Source organism: Ammospiza caudacuta, chromosome 20, assembly GCF_027887145.1.
Source record: "Ammospiza caudacuta isolate bAmmCau1 chromosome 20, bAmmCau1.pri, whole genome shotgun sequence".
Taxonomy (NCBI): Eukaryota; Metazoa; Chordata; class Aves; order Passeriformes; family Passerellidae; genus Ammospiza; species Ammospiza caudacuta.
In genome coordinates, this window is record NC_080612.1 from 11,463,865 (window position 1) to 11,485,713 (window position 21,849).

The 21,849-nt window shown below is 50.3% G+C and overlaps 1 protein-coding gene across 1 annotated transcript; it reads left to right on the plus strand.

Moving 5' to 3' along the window:
• Window positions 1–462: 462 nt before the first annotated feature.
• Window positions 463–20,843, plus strand: TADA2A (transcriptional adaptor 2A). The gene is made up of 16 exons (XM_058817812.1): window positions 463–508; window positions 1,949–2,178; window positions 2,827–2,933; window positions 3,145–3,204; window positions 3,722–3,813; window positions 4,410–4,567; window positions 5,767–5,855; window positions 6,740–6,812; window positions 11,691–11,754; window positions 13,105–13,148; window positions 13,838–13,948; window positions 15,221–15,292; window positions 15,952–16,084; window positions 16,894–16,937; window positions 19,199–19,272; window positions 20,536–20,843. The coding sequence occupies exons 2-16, from the start codon at window positions 2,154–2,156 to the stop codon at window positions 20,719–20,721; spliced, it is 1,332 nt and encodes a 443-aa protein (XP_058673795.1). The 5' UTR covers window positions 463–508; window positions 1,949–2,153; the 3' UTR covers window positions 20,722–20,843.
• Window positions 20,844–21,849: the final 1,006 nt, after the last annotated feature.

Below are 21,849 nucleotides of genomic sequence, written 5' to 3' on the forward strand. Positions count from 1 at the left end.
CTGGGTGATCCTGAAGGTTTATCCACCCAAACCGCTCCGGCATTCTCTCTGTTCTATCTGTTTTAATCCCCCACAGGGCCAGCTCCTCCCGCCCCTGCTTCACACGGCCACCCACAGTGCCACGGGAGCCCTTTCCCATAAAATCCACCCCTTCCCACCTCAAGGGCTGCCCGGATGGAGGCCGAACACCGCCTGAGCCGGGGGCAGCTGCTACGGTGACCATGGGAGAAGCGCGGGGCTCTCCCGGGCAGGCAGAGGGGCCCGGGGCAGTTCCCCGCGGGACACGAGGCTGGCACGGCCTGTGTGCCCCGGTGTGATCGCGGTCCCTCCCCGGCCCCGGTCCCGCTGTCCCGGCCGGGCCCGGCTCCCTCAGGCCCCGTGAGGGGAGGGGCGGGGCGGGGCGGGGCCTGCGGCGCGCGCCGGGTTCCGCCAGGGGGCGCGCGCATCCGCCCCGGCGCGTGCGCACGGCCGGGCACGCGCGCGGGCCCGACCCGCCGCCCCGAGCGAGGTGAGAAGCGGCCCCGGCGGCCCCGGTTTCCCCCGCCGCCCCCTGCGGGCCGCACCGGCACCGGCACCGGGCAGGGCCGGGCAGGGCCGGGGGGGGAGCGCGGAGAGCGCGGTTCGGGCGGCGCGGGGCGCGGGGAGCGCGGCGGCGGGAGCGCGCGCGCCTCTCACGGAGCCGCGCGGGCCGCGGCGGGGCCGGAGGGGGCGGGGCCGCCGAGGGGGCGGGGCCTGGCGGGGGCGCCGCCTGGCGGCGATGGGGAGAGGGGCAGGAGGGGATTGGGGTATGGGGATATGGGGGTGTGGGGGTATGGGATTGGGGTATGGGAAATGGGGATATGGGAAATGGGGACATGGGGGTATGGGGGTATGGGGGTATGGGAATCGGATTGGGGATATGGGGGTATGGGGATATGGGAAATGGGATTGGAGATATGGGGGTATGGGGATATGGGATTGGGGATATGGGGATATGGGGGTATGGGGATATGGGGGTATGGGGATATGGGAAATGGGGATATGGGATTGGGGATATGGGGGTATGGGAATAGGATTGGGGATATGGGGATATGGGGATATGGGGGTATGGGAATCCGATTGGGGATATGGGGATATGGGAAATGGGGATATGGGATTGGGGATATGGGGATATGGGGGTATGGGAATCCGATTGGGGATATGGGGATATGGGATTGGGGATATGGGATTGGGGATATGGGGGTATGGGAATCGGATTGGGAATATGGGGATATGGGGGTATGGGAATCAGATTGGGGATATGGGGATATGGGGGTATGGGGATATGGGATTGGGGATATGGGGATATGGGAAATGGGGATATGGGATTGGGGATATGGGGGTATGGGGGTATGAGAATCGGATTGGGAATATGGGGATATGGGAAATGGGGATATGGGATTGGGAATATGGGGGTATGGGGATATGGGAATATGGGGATGGGGATGGGGATATGGAAATGGGGATATGGGGATGGAGATGGTAATATGGGAATGGGAATGGGATTGGGAATAGGGATGGGAATATATGGGGGATTGGGAATTGGGATATGGGGAGTGCGATATGGAGGAGTGAGGATTGAGAACGGGAGCTGGCATGTGGGGAGTGGAATATGGGGAGCAGGAATTGGGATATGGGAAATGGGAATTGGGATGTGGGGGAGTGGGATATGGGGAGCAGGAATTGGGATATGGGAAATGGGAATTGGGATGTGGGGGAGTGGGATATGGGGAGTAGGAATTGGGATTCCTACACAAACAATAGGGGCAGTGGGATATGGGAAGTGCTTCTGGGAGATGCAGAGCGCTTCCTTGCATAACTCTCCCTGAATACCATAACTCTCTCCTTCCTTCATGACATTCCCCTGACCCCTCCCTTTGGCGTTGCATCCCCATGACCCCACATCTCTATGCTGGATTTCTCCCCACAGCCAGAGAGGGGGCTCTGATCCGTGTGGAATGGGGTCTGGAGGCTGCTGAAGCCCTTCTGCCTGCTGCTCAGGACATCCTGGGAGGATCACACCACGAGGGATCCCAGAATTCCCTTTGGGATCCACAGTCTGGGACAGGCTCACGCCGTGGGTGCTTGGGCCAGCCAGGTGCACCCCAGGGAGCACAGCCAGCAGCAGGGCAGGGATGGAGCGCCTGGCCTCCTTCAGCAGTAAGTGCCACCACAGAAATCTGCTCAGGAAAAACCCGATGGTACAGGCATTCCGTGGAGCAGTGGGATTTTGGGGTCACCATCCCTGAAAGTGCCCAAAAAATGAGCAAATGTGGCACTTCGGGGACATGCTTTAGTGCTCACACAAATGATGCAGTATGAGTTTTGTCTGATTTTCCTCTACTTAAAATTGAGCTGGTTCAAACCCATTTCCTTGGGAAAAGTCAGAATCGTGGAATCCCAGACTGGTTTGGGTTGGAAGAAACGTTAGAGCCCATCCAATTACACCCCCTGCCAAGGCAGGGACACCTTCCATTGTCCCAGGCTGCTCCAAGCCCCATCCAGCCTGGCCTGGGGCACTGCCAGGGATCCAGGGGCAGCCACAGCTGTTCCAGGGCCTGCCCAGCCTCCCAGGGAAGGATTTCCTCCCAATTCTCCAATCTAACCCTGCTCCCTCTGAGATTGAAGCCATTGTAACCTGACAGCCCCATTAATTTTGTTGTGCAGATGAGTTCATTCAAAATCCACAGAATCATCCTGAGCTGGGATGAACTCTCAGCTGCAGGGGCTGGGCCCAGGGGACTGAGGGGCTGTGTTTGCTGGTGTGACAGTGCCTGTGTGACAGGAGATTCCCTCTGCCTTCCACAGGTGACCCTTTTGACAAGCCCCCGTGCCGGGGCTGCTCCTCGTACCTGACGGAGCCCTACGTGAAGTGTGCCGAGTGCGGGCCCCCTCCCTTCCTGCTGTGCCTGCAGGTGAGTGCCAGCAGCTGCCACTGCCCTGACAGGGCCACCAGGGCCACCACGGGCTGCCACTGCCACCCCTGCTCCCTCCAGGGACAGGGCAGTGACAAGGGGGATGGAGGGTGGAGCACTAAGACATGCGCAGAGAATGGGAGTTAAGAAAGGGACCAGTGAAAATCCTTTCAGGGCACAAGTAACACGGTCCTGGTCTTTTGTTCTGCAGTGTTTCACCCGAGGATTTGAGTACAAGAAGCACCAAAGTGATCACACCTATGAGATCATGGTAAATATTCCTTTTGGATAGCACTGCTCAGTCTGGGCTCTCACAGCTCCCCTTGCTTACTCATGTTGCACTGAAAGAAGATGCAATTCTTTGATTCAGAGGTTTTAAACTATTAAAAAAAAAAAAAGAAAAATATCCACCTGGAACAGAGTGGAGTAGTGGAGTAATTTCCAGCTGCATCTTTTTGTTGTGCCTGTGTAGCACAATGCACCTCACAGTCCCTTAACCAGGCACATTGGCTTCTCTTTTTCCAGGCTGTTTCTTCCTCCTCCAAATTAATAATTCTTAAAGTCTCCAGTAATTTTTCTGTGTTTCATGGTACAACATGGTGCAATTACAGCTGGGAGACACAGCATGTTCCAGGATTTGCTGTGGTTGATGCCCTGAGTAATCCAATAATTATCCAATCAGGTTTTGTGGCAGTTTAAAGCTACCAGAATTATCTCTATCTGTGGTTCAGAACTTCTTTGCCCTTTCTGGAACACAGGATCACAGTTTGTTCTCTTTTCTTCCCCAGACATCTGATTTCCCTGTGCTGGACCCCAACTGGACTGCCCAGGAGGAGATGTCTCTCCTGGAAGCTGTGATGGACTGTGGATTTGGGAACTGGTGAGAGTTCTGTGCTTCAGCCAATTTCAGTCACTGATGGGCAGCTTTTCCTTTCTTTTCCCTGGGTCTCACAGTGGAATTCATCAGTGCACATTGACTGTTCAATGATTTATTGTGGGTGAGGCACTAATTCAGCAGCTGAAAGCAGGCTGGGGTATCAGATCCTGTTTTCATGAGCTATCTGTCTCCTCCTTTATTAAAAATAGTTGTGTTTAAAGTGCAGAACCCCAGAATGCACAGAAGCAGAGCTGAGAGTTCTCAGGTGCACGTTGCTGTCAGAAATAGGATTGACAACTGGTCACAGAGTTTGCCGTTAACTGCAGTCAGTAAAACGTGTAAAAAGCTCTCCAATAACATCAGTAAAATTTCAAGCCTGTTAAAGATGAGGCACATTGCATCAGCCGGAGGGTTTCCCATATGAAATCAGTGAATTTCATTGTTCATGGGCTCCCAAAAATGTTCCCTGGCACCAAGATGTGAGCTCTCTGCACACAACCAATCTCTCGTCCAAAATCACCTTTTCCCACTGGAGAAAATTTTAAAAAGACAACATTTCTGTGTTGCTCACACCAAGCCTCCCCCTCTCCCCACCCCAGGCAGGACGTGGCCAACCAGATGTGCACCAAGTCCAAGGAGGAGTGTGAGAAGCACTACATGAAGCACTTCATCAACAACCCCCTGTTTGCCTCCACGCTGCTGAAGCTGAGGCAGGCAGAGGAGGCTCAGCACCACGAGACAGCCATTCCCTTCCACTGTGAGTACCCCAGCTCTGTGTGCCCTCATTCCCAGGGGATAGCCTGGGCTGGGAGCTGCTCTGGGGGGTTTCAGCAGCTGGTTCCCTTCACACTGCATGGATTCCTGGCTGCCAGCTCCATGGGCAAGGCAGGAAACAGGCTCTGGCACAAACGTCAGGGCATCACAAGCAGAAGTTCCTCCACAATATAGAAATCCTCCACAACACAGAAACCACCCCAGCAGAGGTTTTGGGTGTTTTATCCCACCCCAAAGCTCCCTCAGCACAGATCCCAGTGTGGTTGTCACCCTGCCCAGCAAAGGGAGCTGAGCAGGGGTTTGTGCCTTGCAGCGTTCCCCCTGCTCCCGTGCACATTTCTGTGCACACGCCCTGTCCCAGGCCTGCCTGCTGATTCAGTTTGCCAGAAAATCACTCCTTTCAGCTATGCTGATTTCACACCTCTCCCTTGAAAGCTGCCTGTTAAAAAAGTCTGCAGCAAGTTCACAAATTCTCAGTTTTCCTTGCATTTCACATCTTTAGCATTCCCCCGGTCTGGCAGCTGCTCATGGCAGAGCTCCCCAGCCCCCCTGGGCCAAGCACTTTACATTTCCCACTGAAGTGGTTAGAGCTGAGCAGGGGGAACTGGGCAATTTTGGTTGTGTCCCTGGCTGTTATTGATATTTTTATGTGCCCTGTGCCTCAGCCTGCTTTATCAGTGCCCTGGGACACACAAAGCTGAGTGCTCTGTGAGCCCCAGGCTCGTGTTGTCTGTGAAACACCGAGCTCCTCAGCTGGGAAGGGCTGTAAAACTGGGAGTTCTCTGCCTCTCATTGCAGCCCTGCCAATGGCCCCCAGAAGGAGGCAGATTTAACACTCCTGGTGCCATTAACTAAAGGAGCCTGCACGCTGAGCCCCAGGGGTCTGCAGGGCTTTACAGGGGGATGCTGAGCTCCAAAATGCAAAGTTTACGTTTTATTACCTGTTTATTACCTTGAATTTGTGTCTGACTCTTGAGAATACTGCGGAGATCTCAGATTGCTGCATTTTTCTCTGGATGAACTCTTTCTTTTCTGACTGTAACACCGAATAAAACCCCAATCAGGGTATTTTTCTTCAGCTAATTATTCCCACTTTTCCTGCAAAATAAACACCTATTTACAGATCCTTAAAAGAAGATCCCAAGCCCCACTCAACAGCTGGAAACCTTTTGTTTTTTGCAGCTGCTGATGATCCCCCACGGCCCACCTTTGACTCCTTGCTCTCCAGGGACATGGCTGGCTACATGCCGGCCAGAGCTGACTTTGTTGAGGTAAGAAACACTCTCCTCCCATTTAATTTTACATTTATTTTATCCTCCTGTAAGGAGCTGCTCTCTGATCCTCCCTCCCACGGTGAGATGTTGGTAATTAAGCCCTGTGTTAATGAGGCCTTTGGTGCCCGAGGTGGCGCTGGTGGCCTGCAGAGGCAGGGCAGGAGCACAGGCTGCAGGCCCTGCTGCTGCCAGCAGATGTCCGCCTGTCCAGCTGTCCAGCTGTCCGTCCAGGTGGCTCTGCTGGGCACTGGGATTGGCTGCTGGGCCTAAGGGCCGGCTCCAGCGCTGTCCCTGCCTGAGGGGAGCACACTCCCTGCTCCCCACATCGCTGGGAGATCAGCTTTGGGCATGGAACAGGCCCCATTCCTGCTCCTGTCCGTGCAGGAACCAGTTCAGCCCCACAGGGCCTCGGGTTTGGGTCTCGGAGCAGGATCAGCACCCCAAAATCCCAGCCAGGGCTCTCAGGCACAGGGGGGTGTCCTGAGCCAGGCCAGGAGTTGGGCTTGGGGGTGTTTGTGAGTCCCTTCCGGCTCAGGACACCCTGAGTTCCATCCCATGAGCTGGCTAATTCCAGTGTCCTGTCACAACATCCTGCTGGGCCGCAGCCCTGGGGGAGCATTTACACGTTTGCCCCAGGCAAAGCTGCCCTGGGCTGTTTGTTTGGATGGAGCCTCGTGCCCCATGTCTGGGTGAACATCTCTGTGCCATCCTGTGCCCTGTGTCTGGGTGAACATCTGTGTGCCCTGGGTCTGGGTGAACATCTCTGTCCGTGTGCCCTGTATCTGGGTGAACATCTCTGTCCCACTCCTCCAGCCTGTTCTGAAACCTGAGGGCAATGTTTTATGCTCGTTAGTGACCCTGTATTAATCACCTCTGCACAGGAGTTTGACAACTATGCCGAGTGGGATTTGAGAGATATTGATTTTGTGGAAGATGATTCAGACATTTTGCATGGTAAGTGCCATATTTTTGTACCCAGGCTGAAACTCTTTCAGATGCCTGTGCAGCTTTTAATTTCTTTCTGCACACACTTTAAAAGGGAGCATACACTTAATGTATGGGGTTTCATGTTTGGGTTTTTAATGCATTAAATCTATCAGGGTGGGTGTTAATGCAGGCAGCAGGGAGGTGTGCAGTGTATGTGAAACACATTAAAAGTGTTGGACTCAAAGCTGTGATTTCTCATATGTTGAGCATGCCCTGAGTTAGAGTAGCATCAGCTGTGTGTGACAACTTCCTTTCATTGTGAAGATGATTTGATGAGCCCAGTTCCTGCTCTGAGTTTCTGTGGGCATGCTGCCTTAATCACATGCAATAACAGGAATTACTGAAGTGACATTTTAATCCACAGAGAGGAGAAGATCCTGCATTTCCCCACATTTGTGAGTACACCCAGGCTTTAGGAGCCCTGTGTTTGTGCCTCAGAACTCTGCCATCTGTGTCAGGCAGTTCTGAGCTAAAGCCTCTGCATCCCTTGGAGACAGACAAATCCCTGTTACGTACAGACAGGCTTGGCAAAGTTTAAAAAGCCAGTTGGAAGTGGAGCAGTGCACGCAGGAGCTTTGGGAATGCAAACTGCCCTGGCTCAGGGCAGCTCCTGGGTCCTGTGTCAGCCTCTCCCCTTTCAGCTTCTATTGAGGGGAAACTGGCTGGAGGCCAGGGCAGGGACTCCTCCTGCCAGCTCTCTGTGTTTCATCCTATCCTGGGTGCTGGTGAGCTGAAAAAGCAAAATAATCTCCTATTTCTGCCCATTAATGACAGACAAGGAGGCTGTGCAGCACTGCCTTCCACTGCCCTCCTGGCAGCCCCCATCCTGCGGGAGCTCTGCTCACCCCTGCTGGAGCTGGATCTGCCTGTGCTGCTGCACATCCTGCACCAGGGACTGCCACAATCCAATTAGGAGCTCACAATTCAATTACCTGTTGTGTGAAAAAGCACTTCCCCCGGCCTGTGCAATATTTTCACTGGGTAATTTCATTGGGTGTTCTCTGCTCCATCCCTCGGCTGCCTGCAGAGTTTGGGAAGGGCTGGCAGGGATTTGCAGTGTGCAGAGAGCCTGGCAGAGCCTGGCAGAGCCTGGCCAGCTGCACTTGGGGTCTCTGAGCCCAGCAACTCTGGCATTGCCTCCCCAGATGTGCCCCTGTGGCAGTGAAAACCTGGCCAGAATGAGCCCCGGGGTCCAGCCAGCTTCTTGCCTTCCCTTGGGGAGAGCAGGAATTATTTTCTAAAGAATTTGGAGTGAGATCTTTCACCCCTGGTATTTAATACAGCAAAAAGCAGGAGCCTCATGCTCCCTGTGCTGCAGGTTTGGAGCTGCCCACTTTGCTTGGGAGAATTTTGCAGCCCAGCTGTGGAGCCCAAGGGGCAGGGAATGCTCAACAAGGGGTCTTGAGAGCAGGGGTGGTTTAGGAGCTTTGTGCTTGGGGATGGGCTGTGGGACAGCCTGGGTGAGAGTGAAAATGGGACAAAAATGGGATTGAACCCATTTCATAACCCAGAGAAACCCAAACGAGGCCTCACAGCCTAAGGCTCAGGTGGGGAGGAAAATCCTCTGTTTTCCTGTTAAACCTCACTGGGTTCAAGATTAACTTTTGAAAATTACTTTTATATTGCATTTGCTGCAAGTCACTCAGGCTGGGCCCTAGGACACCCCAGTGCAATTCCTGTGGTCTCTCTTTCCTTTTCTTGGTGCACCAGAGCTTGGTGCTGCACATCCCACAGGAACATTTGTGCTTCCACTGCAGTGGAATTCCCCCTTCTTCCCCTTCTCCCACACTGCTTTCTGTCATATTTTGTAAAAATTATTTTTTAAGAAGTTCTGGATCTGAGCTGCTTGATGTTTTTTCTGATGTATATCTTTTATATGACATTTATATTTAAAGCTTTATCTTATGTATTTTATCTGTCAGATTTCCCTGTGTCACTCTAAACAAGTTCTTGGTATTCCCACAAGAAAATGATATTTATTGCAAGGTGGGAAGGCTCCCGGGCAGCTTTTATGAGGATCACAGAACCTGTACCTGCTGCCTTCCCACCTCACAGGAGGTCACAGACATCATTCTGCCACTTCCAGGCAAAAATTTGTATGAAACCTCTGATATTTCAGTTAAATTCTGGAATTGTTCCCTTTTGTTCAGTGCTGGCAGTACAGTGAGGGCATGCAAATCCATATTGCAGTTACACAAAAACATAATGGACAGATCAAAAGCACCAACCAGTTACAAGCCTAACTCAGCCCACAGTGCTTGAATATTTCATGAACTACAAGTTTTCATCAGGCTGAATTAGAACATTGGTAATTTATCTTTTTTCCCAGCTTTCCCCCCCCCCCTTCTCATGTAAATGATTTTTTCACTTCTAACACTGCAAAGTAATTGCTGAAACCACAGATTTAGGAGGGAGTGGAAATGGGCTGCAAGTGGCAGGGGGATGTGAAGTTGAGCTGCAGCTGCATGTCCTGCCTGGCAGAGCAATGTTTGCTGTGCTGTGCGAGCTCTGCCGTGCCCCAAAAGCAGATTTACCTGCTTGCCCTGGTCCTGCTGTGCTCCAGTGCCTGGATTTGGGCTGCAGCCCCTCAGCTCGTCCCCAGCCCATCCCACAGTTGTCACTGGGATTATTTGCGTTCTCCCCATTGTCTGTGCCTCCCCTGCCAAGGCAGGTTTCTCTCCATGGAGCAAAGCTCTCACTCATGGGTGTTCCACAAACTTTCCTGCACACCCAGTGAGGCTGGACAGGAATGAAAAGCAAAGGAACTGTTTTGGGCACGCTCTGGAGAAACCAAAATATTTGGGGGTTTTGGGTTTTTTTTTTTTTTTTTTGAATGGAGGAAGAAACCTTGAATTGCTGCCTGTCAGTGGGGCCTTCAGAGCCTTATCAGAGCCTTATCAGAGGCCAGAGTGGACGCTGAGCACGGGGCCAGCCCGGGTTGTCTCCCAGCAGCAGCAGCACAAACAGAGCCCTGCAGGTCATTGCCATTCCCCCAGCATCTCCCGTCTCATTTCCATGCTCTGAGGGGCACTGGAGCGCTCAGAGCCATTCATGCATTCCACCCTTGGCAATGCCTGTCCTGCCTGAGTCTGGATCTTAAAAACAAAAGCCCCTCCAGAAGGGCTTGTGGCAGAAATGCTCGTTTCTCTGCGAGTAGAAACTCCATTTTTTCCCTTCGTTTGTTCCTTCCCCTCCACAGCTGATCATCGTTTCTTTAGAATATTGTGCACCCAGGTGAAAGCATCAAAACTCCATGGTTAGAGGTGCATAATTGCTTGTGATATTTATAGAGGTTCTCCAGTGCAGTTTCTGCATGTACTTATTAAGTTCTGCCCACACAAACCCCAGAAAATAACAAGTTGGCTGAGCTTGCAGAGGGTTTCAAAACTACAAAAATATTTTCTGTAAATTGGCTCCAATTCCAGCCCTTCCTAATGGATTTCATTCATGTTTAACTTGCTGCATTCCCAATTTCTCATCCCCACATTTTAACACGAAGGAGAATTTGCTGTCTCTGCTTGTTCTTAAATTAGGAAACTTGTTCTTAAATCCCTCGCTGTGAAAATACACAATGATGCTGGAAAATGCAAGAAATTTGGAAAAACAAGGAGGAATGTTGCAGCACCCCTCCTAGCTCATACAGAATCTTTAACTCTTAGATTAATGTCAGAGCAATTTGGGGCAAACTGAAGGGGTTTTGTTGGATCAAGCTCCTGAGTGAATCCCCACAGCCTCTGGGCTTTGTCCCTGTCTGTATGAAATTTGATTACCCAGAGGGATGCAGGGATGCATTTCCCACAGGCTGGGGCTTCCTGCTGTTTACACCTACATACATATTTCAGATAGGCACAGAACCACGCTTCTTAATTGCATTATTAATTATTAATCCCAGAGTACAATCAATAAACTGCCACTATCAGTTTTGTTCTTTTTGTGTAGCTACAGGGCGAAATGGATCCTGGGTTCTGCCCCCTTTGGGCCTCCCCAGTTCCCCTTTTTCCAAAATCTGGTTGTTGTGTCCCAGCCTCCAAACCACTGCCAAGCCTTGAGCCTCTTCCTTCTGAGAGCACATGGAAATTATTAACATAAATTCTAAAGAAACATTAAAAATCAGCCACTTTTGCACTCATTTAATGTCCTAGAATTTGTGTTATCCAACAGAGCGAGGGAAGGGAAGGTGATAGGTGTCTCTTTATCTTGTCTTTCAAGAATTTACCCAAAAGAAAGTTTCTTAAGCTAATGTGTGCAGGAGAAAGGAGCTGCAGGCTGTGTGAGTGGCTCGGGCAGGTTTGATTTGGGGAAGGATGTGATTCCTAATGAGCATGGCTTTTTCCTGGGCTTCTTCACATTGTCCTGAGCCGTGCTTTGTTCTCCTGGCAGACAGGTAAGTTTGGAAGTTAACAAGCTGGAACCTTCCAGATGTCTTTAGCAACTGCAGCAAAGGCTGCTTTGAGTGCCCACAGTGAGAGCTGTGTCTGCTTTTTGGGGTTCCCTGTTCTGGCCAAACACCTCTGCCCAAGGATGACGCCTCAGGAGAGGGAATATTGGCTATTGCATGTATGAAGGAACAAATATTTGCAGATGGCAGAACAGTCCAAGAAGGAGGAGAGAGGAGTTCCCAGACCTGCCCAGGTTCATGTTGACATGGGTGTGTTTACAGGGATGGATTTGGCAGGAGGAAGCAAAGGAAACCTTCCCCAGGTAGCAAGGGCTGCACTGAGCTGATGCCCCTGTGAAACTGCCTCAGGATTTTTAAACCATTTCAGCCTAATGTGAACATAAAAGCTTGGAATCCAGCCTCCTGCAGCGATTGCTGATGAATTCTTTAATCTGTGTGTTTTGCAGCTCTGAAGATTGCAGTTGTAGATATCTATCATTCCAGGTTAAAGGAGAGGCAGAGACGGAAAAAGTGAGTTTTGAAGCAGTCACTGTGTGTTCCCTTCCCTGTGCAATGCTGATGGATTGCACACCATGAATTTCCTTCTGCAGAAAAATCCTGCCAGACTGTGACTGATTGCTGGACCCCCACTTTTCCCCCAGAAATATTTGCATCATTATTTTTAAATCCTAGTGGCCCCCAAGTTAGTTTTCCACGCTGAAGATAACTCAATTGCTGACGTGGGCTTGAATAATTTATTCAACTCATTTGACAGTGCTCTAGAATGACTCAATCTATTAATTAAATTAAGTTTTATTATAACTTTGAAGTACTTTGTTCAATATTTAAAGTTATATCTTGCTGGATTAGTCCATAGTGGAAGGATTAGTGATTTGAAGTGAGGCTGCTCCAGTCCTTCTCATAAAACTCCACAGTTCTGCTGAGTGACAGCAAGGATTGACCTGGTTCTTTGTCATTCATAAATAAAAAGTATTTATGTGGTGTAATTTCCATGATGATCCATCTTGTCATGCTGAAGGAAAGTGCTGCAGGGCTCTCCATAACTCTTGTGGTTACACCAGTGTCAGGTTTTGTGAAGTTCCAGCAGCAGGATGGGACAGAAATGTGGAAAATGCCCCAAAAGTCACTGATGCCACTGTCAGGAAGGTGACTGTGCACAGGACAGGAAGGTTTTGTGCCCAGCAGAGGAAATGTCATGGATTTTACAGGGCAGGCTCTGGGCTGCCCTTGCCAGCCCAGCTCTGTGGTATTTTATTTTCCACAGTGGAGTCACCACAGAGCAATGAGCACGTGGCACTGCTCACCCCAGCACAAAGGGACTTGTCAGGCACCTGCTGTCCCTCTGCTCCTCCCCTGATCCCAGCAGGAGCAGCTCAAGCCCAGAGTTACCTCCATCACCTCCTTAAAACCCAGGCTGCCATGGAAAAATGCATTTCTCTGTGCCAGTGGTGGCATTCACAGCCAGCTCTGCCCTGTGCTTGAGCAGAGGGAAGTTTGTCTCTCTCTGAGGCTGGGAATGATGTTCATGAGACATTCATTACCTCTGATTTTGGAAGGACAAGTTATAAGATGCTGTGGATGTGAAATGTGTGCCTAAAGAAGCAATTTCCAACCTTTAAAGTGATTGCAGCTCCCTTTGTGCTCAGTGCTAATGCACACCACTGCCCAGAATTTACCCTGATTAAAGACACACTGCATCATGTTTCCATTCCAGCCAGCCCAGGGCTTATGGAAATCTCATTCATGTTTAGTTTTAGACTCCTCTGATGGTCTAAATCAAAGTTTCTTCTGAAGCCTTTGTGTTTGTGAGGCAGTGCAGGAGTAATGGCCTTTATTAATATCATTTTCTTTCATTTCCAGAATTATAAGAGATCATGGCCTGATCAACCTCAGAAAATTTCAGAGTGAGTATCAGGTGTAACTGCTTGACTTCAAAGTGGCAAAGCTTCACACATTCACCACTTCCAGGTCACCAGTGTGGTTTGTTCATACTGGAACATATTCAGATGTTCTAAATTCCAGCAGATTTCCTGCCCCAGCTGTTTCCAGCTGTCTGCTTCTAACTACTCCCAGCCCAGCGCTTTAGTTCTTGTCTCAAAATTGCTCCTGAGAAGCACTTTGGGCTTTGCTGAGTGGGGAAAAGGGGCAAGGTGAAACCCAGGCCTTTCAAGTGCACCTCACTCTTGTGAGAAATGACTGAGCAACATTTAAATATCATCCTTTATGCCTTAAGGACTTTAAGGGCTGTAACTTCTGTTGCTTTTCGCTCAGCAGTTTGTATCCATGGCACCAAAAAGGCCAGAATGTGGATTTTGGGGCAGTGCTGAGGCTGGGGCTCCCAGCAGCCCCCCAGAGGTGTGTTCCCCTGGCAGCAGGCGTGGTGACACGTGGCCCTTTGTCCCTGCAGTCCTGGAAAGGCGTTACCCCGAGCCTGTAACTTCTGTTGCTTTTCACTCAGCAGTTTGTAGCTGTGGCACCAAAAAGGCCAAAATGTGGATTTTTAGTGAATGCCAGGCTGGGGCTCGCAGCAGCCCCCCAGAGGTGTGTTCCCCTGGCAGCAGGCGTGGTGACACGTGGCCCTTTGTCCCTGCAGTCCTGGAAAGGCGCTACCCCAAGGAGGTGCAGGAGCTCTACGAGACCATGAGGAGGTTTGCTCGCATCCTGGGGCCCCTGGAGCACGACAAGTTCATCGAGAGCCACGCATGTGAGTCGGGGGGCTGCAGCCCTGCTCCCCACACACGCAGCCCTGTCCTGGGGGCTTCTCCTCCTCCTCCTCCCCATCTAACCACCTCAGGAAAGCAAATGCGTCTGTGGTTTGATGTGTTCAGTGAGCAGCCAGTGGGGTTTTTCCACTAAAGTGTGTCCCAGCTCTTTGTTTGAGTTTGCAGCTGACTGAACATTCTGGTCATGTGGTAGAGGTAATATTTTTTTATCTGAAGAGCTCTGTTTATTTACTGGGACTCTGTATCAGGGGAAGAATAAAATCCCTATATTATGTCTGTGTGGAGAGATTGGGAGCTGGCAGCAGAGTGAATTCTTTGAAAGACACACGTTAAAGTGCTTAATGTCACATAATTACATAGTGCAGTGGTCATTATGTCCTTACCTTAGGGGAGAGGCATTGTTCCATCCCTGAATCATCCCATAGCCTGCATTTAGGCAGATTCCAGTCCCAGTCACCACATCCTGCTTCATGCTGTGACTTAAACTGGGACAGTTGTTGCTCATTAGAAAGAACAAAGCATTTACCAAGTTGTGCCTGTGTTTTCAGGACAGCCAGTGTGAAATACCAAAAGCATGATCCTGCAAAGTCATGAGTCCTGCATGGAACCTGGTTTTGTTGTTGTAGTGGCTGCAGATCCTCAGGTGAACCTGGCAGTGAGGTACAGGCACTACCCAGGTCTCTGAGCAGCAGCAGGAAATAAATTCACAAGGAAACTAATTCCCTGCAAAACTGAGCAGTGCTGGAAGGCAGCTGATGAAAGCAACAGACAGGAAATATCTCTGAGCAAAAGAAACATTTCATAATTTCATCTTCCTGACTGCCGGAAAAAAATTGTCTGCAAGGAAAAATTTTGGAAGGTCCAGCTAGGAAAATCATAGTTCCAAGAGAATATTTGATGTATAAGGAGCCTGGCTGGAGCAGGCTCCTCAAAGCTATTGAAATGCCTTCTAGAAATCCCACAGTATTGTTATTTGCCTTGTCTAGGGTAGGGCAAAGGGACTATCAAAGCATGAAGAGAAAATGACTTTTCAGAACACAGAAATTCTAGAAACCAGCTGCAATCTGTGACCAAGGAGCACGGGGACACAGAGATATTGAGGTCCTGTGGAGGGAGGGTAGCCCTGGCTGTGGTTTGTGTGCTCAGAGCTGAGCTGGGCAGGCAGATAACAAAGAGCCACATTCCCAGTTCACCCCACTGACCCACTTTTGCTTTTTTGGTTTTCCCTCCTGCCACCTCGCGGGGTCCCACAGTGGAATTTGAGCTGCGCAGGGAAATAAAGAGACTGCAGGAATACAGAGCAGCAGGAATCACCAATTTCTGCAGTAAGTACCTGATGCATTATTCAGCCCATTCCCATCCATCAAGGAAGGGAAGGATGATTTTACAACATCCAGGATGTGTTGAATAAAAAGGCACTTAGCTCAGAGAGGCTCTGGGGCTGAGCAAGGCTTCAGCAATGATGCACAGTCCAGCTGGGCTGGTTTGGAGCTGATCTGAGCCATCAGCCTGGAGATCAGTGTCTAACACAGTGTCTGCCCTGGGCAGCACTTTGCAAAAGCTTCATTTAAAAATATTTATGTCACAGCACAGTGGACTCAGTGCTTTATCTTGGGACACTTTCACTGCCTGTCAACACCTGTGATATCTGGAGAGAGGCCTAAGACCTCCCCATAACAAAATACCCTGCTTTGTCCTGGAATTGGATCATGGGAGCTCTTTTTGTTTGGTTTTGGCCTGAAATTAACAGGGGGAAGGGTGCAGGGTGGGATCTGGACCCTTTTGGTGCCAAGTGGTCACCACGAGGGGAAACAGCAGAGGCTGGGCTGGGGGCAGAGACCTTCCCAAAATCTCCTGAACAGGGACAAGGCTTTGGGGGTGGCAGGCTCCTGACCTTCCCAAAATCCCCTGAAGCAGGGGCAAGCCAGTCTGGAGAGTTTTTGGATGAGGCAGGTGGTGAGGGCAGGCTGTGTGTGTGCCACAGGTGCCCGGACCTACGAGCACCTGAAGAAGAGCCGGGACGAGGAGCGGCTGAAGCGCACGATGCTCTCGGAGGTGCTGCAGTACATCCAGGACAGCAGCGCCTGCCAGCAGTGGCTCAGCCGCCAGGCAGACATGTAAGCACTGCCACAGGGTGCCCAGGGAGCCTGCCCCAGCCTGGCACTGCCCCGTCCAGCTGCCAGGGGCTTGGGGAGCAGCCTGTTCCACTGGGAGCTGTCCCTGCCCCTGGGAGCGATGAGCTTCGGGGTCCCTTCCACCCCAAACCTTCCTGGGGTTCTGTGCTTCAGTTTGCATCCAACACATTTTCCTGCCTGATAGTCACAAATCCGTTCCCAGTTTATCAAAGTGGGAGCAGCCTGCAGAATTGAGAAGGGCAGAAAGGTGGGTGACAGCAATAGTGCTTGTTGAGTGCAGGCAAAGGAGGGACTCAAACCCCTCAGTTTTCCCAAATTTAGATTTCAGGAACTGAGCTGCTGTTCATAAAGTCACAGAGGGAAATGAGCTCTTTATGGATATTAATGAGGGTACAGCTGATGCCTGAAATATTTCAGATGATTTTAGATGTAGCAGCATTATTAATGTGTCATCACCCTGCACGAGCACTTGGATTTAAGGAGCAAACATAAAGGAAGTGCATCCTGTGTGCAGGAGATGGTTTGGAATTTCCCCACTCAATCTCCACTGCATTTTTAGTTGTGTGCCCCTCCACGTTTCTTTGTTGGGTTTTTTAACAGGTTCCACACATATTTGTCAATGTGGGAACACTAAATATTTATAAATCCCGTTGACTCCTAGTCAGGGCCTGGGTTATGCAAGTTGAATTGTATAATTATTACAAGTTGTGGAAGAAGCAATTTCAGGGCCAACACATGAAGTTATGCTTAAAAAAACTTGAAGGCAATTTGAAAATTTCCTTTCTTTGCAGTGATTCTGGCCTGACTCCCACGGTACCAGTTCCTTCAACTACAGGTAAGTGTTAGATGGTGTCTGCCAAAAGCCAGTAATATTTCTCTGACAGCCTTTTTCTGACTCTTTCTCTTGAGTGGCAAAGTGTCAGTCCTCAAGCTTCACGGTTAAGCACTGCTTAAGTCAACATCACATCAATCTGCAAGTCATTCCACTCACATATCCTGCAGGATTTTTTGCTGAATTTCTAGATTTTTCTGACTAGAGGTCAAAACCCATCTTAAAGCTACATTAGCAAGGCAGGAAACAAAAGAATTTTCACAGTCTGTAAGCACAAATCAGGGTATTTCCACCAAGAGGACCCCATCTTCTTTCAGTGCCAGTCAGGACAGATTCAGGGGTCAGTCAAGGTCCTCATAAATAAATTCCCATCCCATTTGTTGAGGTCGTGGGGTGACTGAGACTGGGATAAAGCTTTACTACAAGGTTGTTAAATGTTGCCAGGCAAAATGGCTTTGGCTCTGTCCCTACACCCAGTTTTTTATGTGGATGCTGTTAAACCACTTGAATGAAACTCTCAGAGGTGGACACTGGTTTATATGTTCTCCCTCATTTCCTCCTGGTAGATTTGGGTCAGGATGCCAAGCAGTGAGTCAGGGCACTCCAGACTGTCCTGAACCTGTTTGGTGATTGCCAAGATCTGGTGTTTTGGATTAAAAACCAGCTTTGTGTATCTCGGAGTCCGTGAAGGGAGGACAGCGTCTTCCAGCTGAAGGTCTGGAATGAGGGATGAACTTCCCTGTTAGTCAGGGATCCAGTGTCCCATGGAGGGGACTGTGCTGCCTGTGGAGTGTGATAGCTCACAGTGTTTACAAGCAGCATCACGTGTGGAACAAAACCCAAACAGAATACCATAGAGTTGCTAATGAAGCAAACATCCTGCCCAGGGATGCTGGGGAAGAGCTGCCACGTGGCTCTAATTAAAGGCTGCATCACTCTGAATATACAAGAGGGCAAATTAATGCTTCACTTCTAGATTCTGAGCTCTTGATTTTGCAGCCTTGATATGTTTTATTTCATGTAGTTTGTGTGTGTGTGTGTGTGGTATTTTCTGGTTTATAAAAGAGTAAAACTGAATTCTGTCGTGTCCCTCCTAGCACAGTGGCCCCATGCCATGGGAAGGGGGAGCAGTGCTGAGAAATAACTTCCTTTACACCTCCCACAGACTCACACTGCAGCTTCTCCCCAGTCCCCAGCTCCCTCTGCTCAGCTCCTCACACCCAGCCAGATCCCTTCTGTTCCTGCAGATGCCCAGAGACACAGACACTTTCCAGTGCCAGGGCAGGACCTGGCCAGGGCAGCATCCTTGGGACAAACAAATTTATTTTGCACATTTCCCAAGGTCTCATCACTTCACCAAATTTGGGGAGTTATCCTGGGATGGACACCTATCTCTAACAGTGCTAAATATGCAGCCCACAGCACAGGGTGAGAGCCTTTTTTCAATGTGAATAAATAACCCAAACTTTGTCCTGAGATCTGCAAGTTGGAAAAAAAAAAACCCAAACAACTATTAGAGAAAAAAGCTGTCTGCAAGCAGGCAGCCCTTGTGAAAGTTAGGCTATGCAAGGTAACAGCAAAATAAACAATAACTTATAACTGCTGTTTATATAATAATATAGAAACAATAGTGAAAGTGATAAACACCAGATGAGCTTGTGATAAATATTCCTTCAGAACTGTTCATCCTAACAGACAAAAAAATCAATGCCCAAACAGGGGATTGCAAAACAAATTTGCAATACCTGCATGGTATTTAAAGGCATTTGAAGAAAACTGTGCCTCATGAAGCTGTCAGTAATGCCAGAGAGAAATTGGCTTAATCACAGCAATAAAAAGTCTCATCATCCTTACAAGGTGCTGGTTTCAGCACACCTGGCACACCCTCCCTGCAGTGGGACAGTCAGCTGGGCTGAGCCATGCCTGATGCCAGTCTGACACAGAGCTTTTGTTCTGCAGTTCCTCCCAAAAACCAACAGTTCACGAGTCTCATGCAACATCCACAGAGCTTCAAATTGCAAAACCAAACCTTTTGTGGCATCAGCAGAGCTTTCTGCTGAGCCCTGACTAACCCTGTCTGTAAACACCTGGCTCCAGCTGGGTTGGTGTGCCTCCCCGGCAGAGCCCAGGCTGCTCTGGTTCTGACAGGGCTTTCCTGATGGGGCTTTTCCTCCTCATCCCTGGCAGAGCCCAGGAGCAGCCAGCCCATGCTGTTCTGGTTCTGACAGAGCTTTTCTGACGGAGCTTTTCCTCCCCATCCCCAGGCAGAAGGAGTGCCCCACCGCTGAACCTCACTGGCCTGCCGGGCACCGAGAAGCTCAACGAGAAGGAGAAGGAGGTGAGGAGAGGATGGAAGGACCATCTCCATCGTCTGTGTCTCCACAGCACGCCTGTGGAGCTGTGAATGTCACCTCAGGCACACGCCCTGGCTGCTCTTCCTTTCTCACAGAAATCATTCAGGGTTTCCAGTTGTACACATACAGCACAAAGTGGCTCGTGTAGCAAAGAAAGGAGCAGAGCACCGGGGTGATATTTGGTGCTGTTTCCACATCCATCTCCCTGCCTGCTCTCTGAGGCTGGGCTGAGCACAGGGGTTAATTTTTCTTAATGAACACTGGTTGTTTTTCAGCCCAGTGCAGGCCCTTCCTCTAACTCAGTGAACAATACTGAAATGAGAGATTATTATTTCTTCATAGAAGCCCTGAGGTGTCCTTAGGCTGCCCCAGGCAGGTTGCAGTGCCCGGGAAGCACAGCTGTACCTCAGCCTCCCCTCTGTGCGTGTTTCCCTTGGCTGCAGCTGGCAGCGCTGGGAATCAGCTCCTGGCTTTGGTGGAACTGGCATTTCTGCTCCATTCAGCACGGGAATAATGGTGGCAGGACATCAGTGTGTGTGCGGAATCTGATTCCCTGGTCAGCTGAGACAGAAAGTCTGAGGGCTGAGGAATTCTGCAATTTCCTATCCGCGAGGAATGAGCATGAAGCATTTCCTTATTAAAGGGAGGAGACAGACAGTTTCTCCAGCAGGAGCAATGCCATGCTCCTGGAAGGCAGCTGGAATTTGGGAGCTGAGCAGGAGCTGTGCAGCCAAACAGCTCAGGGGCTGTGCACAGCCATTCCTCACCAAACTTCCAGCCACGGAATGCCTTCCCTGCACAGCCTCCACGCCAGACTTGTGGAGAGGGAGCTGCTTTTGTGGAAGGTATTAGAGCCTGAGTCTGCAGGGGATTAGCAGCCAGATGCCCTCCCTGGCTCCCAGCCAGCCCAGTTGCTGCTTCCAAGTGTGGCATGTGTGCTTCCCGGGCTTGGGAAGGAGCAGCACCCACACAGGGCACACTCAGAGCCCTGCTCCTGCCAGCCCAGGCCTTGCTCTCATCCTCCTCCTTTATTTTCCATCAGGAGTGTTTGTGAATGCAGCAGCCAGCAGGCTCCTCCCCTCCCTACCTGTGGATGCAAACAGCATTCCCGTGTGCCTGCCCTGTGCAAGGAAACGCTGCAAGTGTTCTCAGGAAAATATTCCCCGTGCTCCTCCCCCAGCAGGGCTCTGGGAATGGGAGACCACGGCAAGTGTTGGTGTTTATTAACTTCACCTTTTGTCTTGCAGCTCTGTCAGATGGTGAGGCTGGTCCCTGGAGCCTATTTGGAGTATAAAGCTGCTTTAGTGAACGAGTGCAACAAACAGGGAGGCCTGAGACTGGCGCAGGCTCGAGCCCTCATCAAGATTGATGTGAACAAAACCAGGAAAATCTATGACTTCCTGATCAGAGAGGGGTACATCACAAAGGCCTGAGGACAGGCAGCAGTGCTTGGCTGGAGCAGGCAGATGTGGAGAAAGCTTTGAAGTTGCTTTGACAGCGCTGAAATATTTCACCAGTGTTGAATGAAGGACATTTCCTTTTGTTTAAAACCTTTCGGGGCTTTTTTTTTCCTTTTTTTTTTTTTTTTTTTTTGTAGAAACAAATGGGGAGCTTTGTTAAATTGCATGAATGCTGACATTTGTCTGGGTTCCTTTTGACTCTGACTCTGCTGTTGTCATGTCAGGATTGCTCTGCCTTGCAGCGCTGGGAAGGATCATGTGCCACAGAAGCTGATGTTAAACGTGAATGGGCATTCATTCCTCACACCTCCCGTGGCTGCAGAGAGCACCACGGTACCTCTGTGTGCTGCTGACAAAGAATCAGGACACAGCCACACTTTTTGCAGCACAGGGTACAGAGATGCAGTCCCTCCCTCCTTGTGTTCCTCCCTACATCAGCAGCAGCTCTCAGAGGCGACAGCACGTGCCCGAGGCTGTAAAAATAGAGCTTGCAGTGGTCCGGTCCTTTTAACTTGATTGTGATAAAGGATGGGAAAGGACGTGGCAGGGAAGCTCCTCAACAGTTGTTACTTTTATGTGGTATTAGCACACATCCCAGCAGGACGGCTCTGCACAAACCAAGGAGCTTGGATCCTGCTCCCCCCGTGATTTGGGGGTGTCAGGTTAAATATAATCCCTCCATTTCAGCCTTCTGCTCCTTGGGAAGGCTGGAAGCTACAGCCATGCAGCTTTTGGGAACAGGGATAAAAAGCTTCTCGGGACCCTGATGTTCTCCCACAGAAAAGGAGTGAAGAAGCTCCTGTTTGTGGGGCTTTATTCCCTCAGCATTACCAGTGACATGCCTGAGGAGATGCCACAAGTCACTGCTCAAACACAGCCCCCATGCCATCATCTGATCCAGGAGCTCCAGCACCAAACGTGGGGATTTGGCAGTCAGTTGGATGATGAAGATGGCTCTCTGCAGGTGCAGCTTGTGTGTTTATTGAACAGTGAATTGTTTGTCAGACAGCTTCCTGCTAGGGTGTAATGCTGGAATAATGTCCCACAGGAAAGCCAGGAGCCAGAGCAGGTGGGGTGTTGGATGCTCCCAAGTTTGGGATC

What these genes read in the sequence shown, in the direction of transcription:
- TADA2A (XM_058817812.1), top strand. Translation starts at nt 2,154, where the DNA reads ATGGAGCGCCTGGCCTCCTTCAGCA. An exon ending in GAGAGGCAGAGACGGAAAAA is followed by an intron (nt 11,755 to 13,104) that starts GTGAGTTTTGAA and finishes TTTCATTTCCAG; the next exon opens with AATTATAAGAGATCATGGCC. An exon ending in CAACCTCAGAAAATTTCAGA is followed by an intron (nt 13,149 to 13,837) that starts GTGAGTATCAGG and finishes TTGTCCCTGCAG; the next exon opens with TCCTGGAAAGGCGCTACCCC.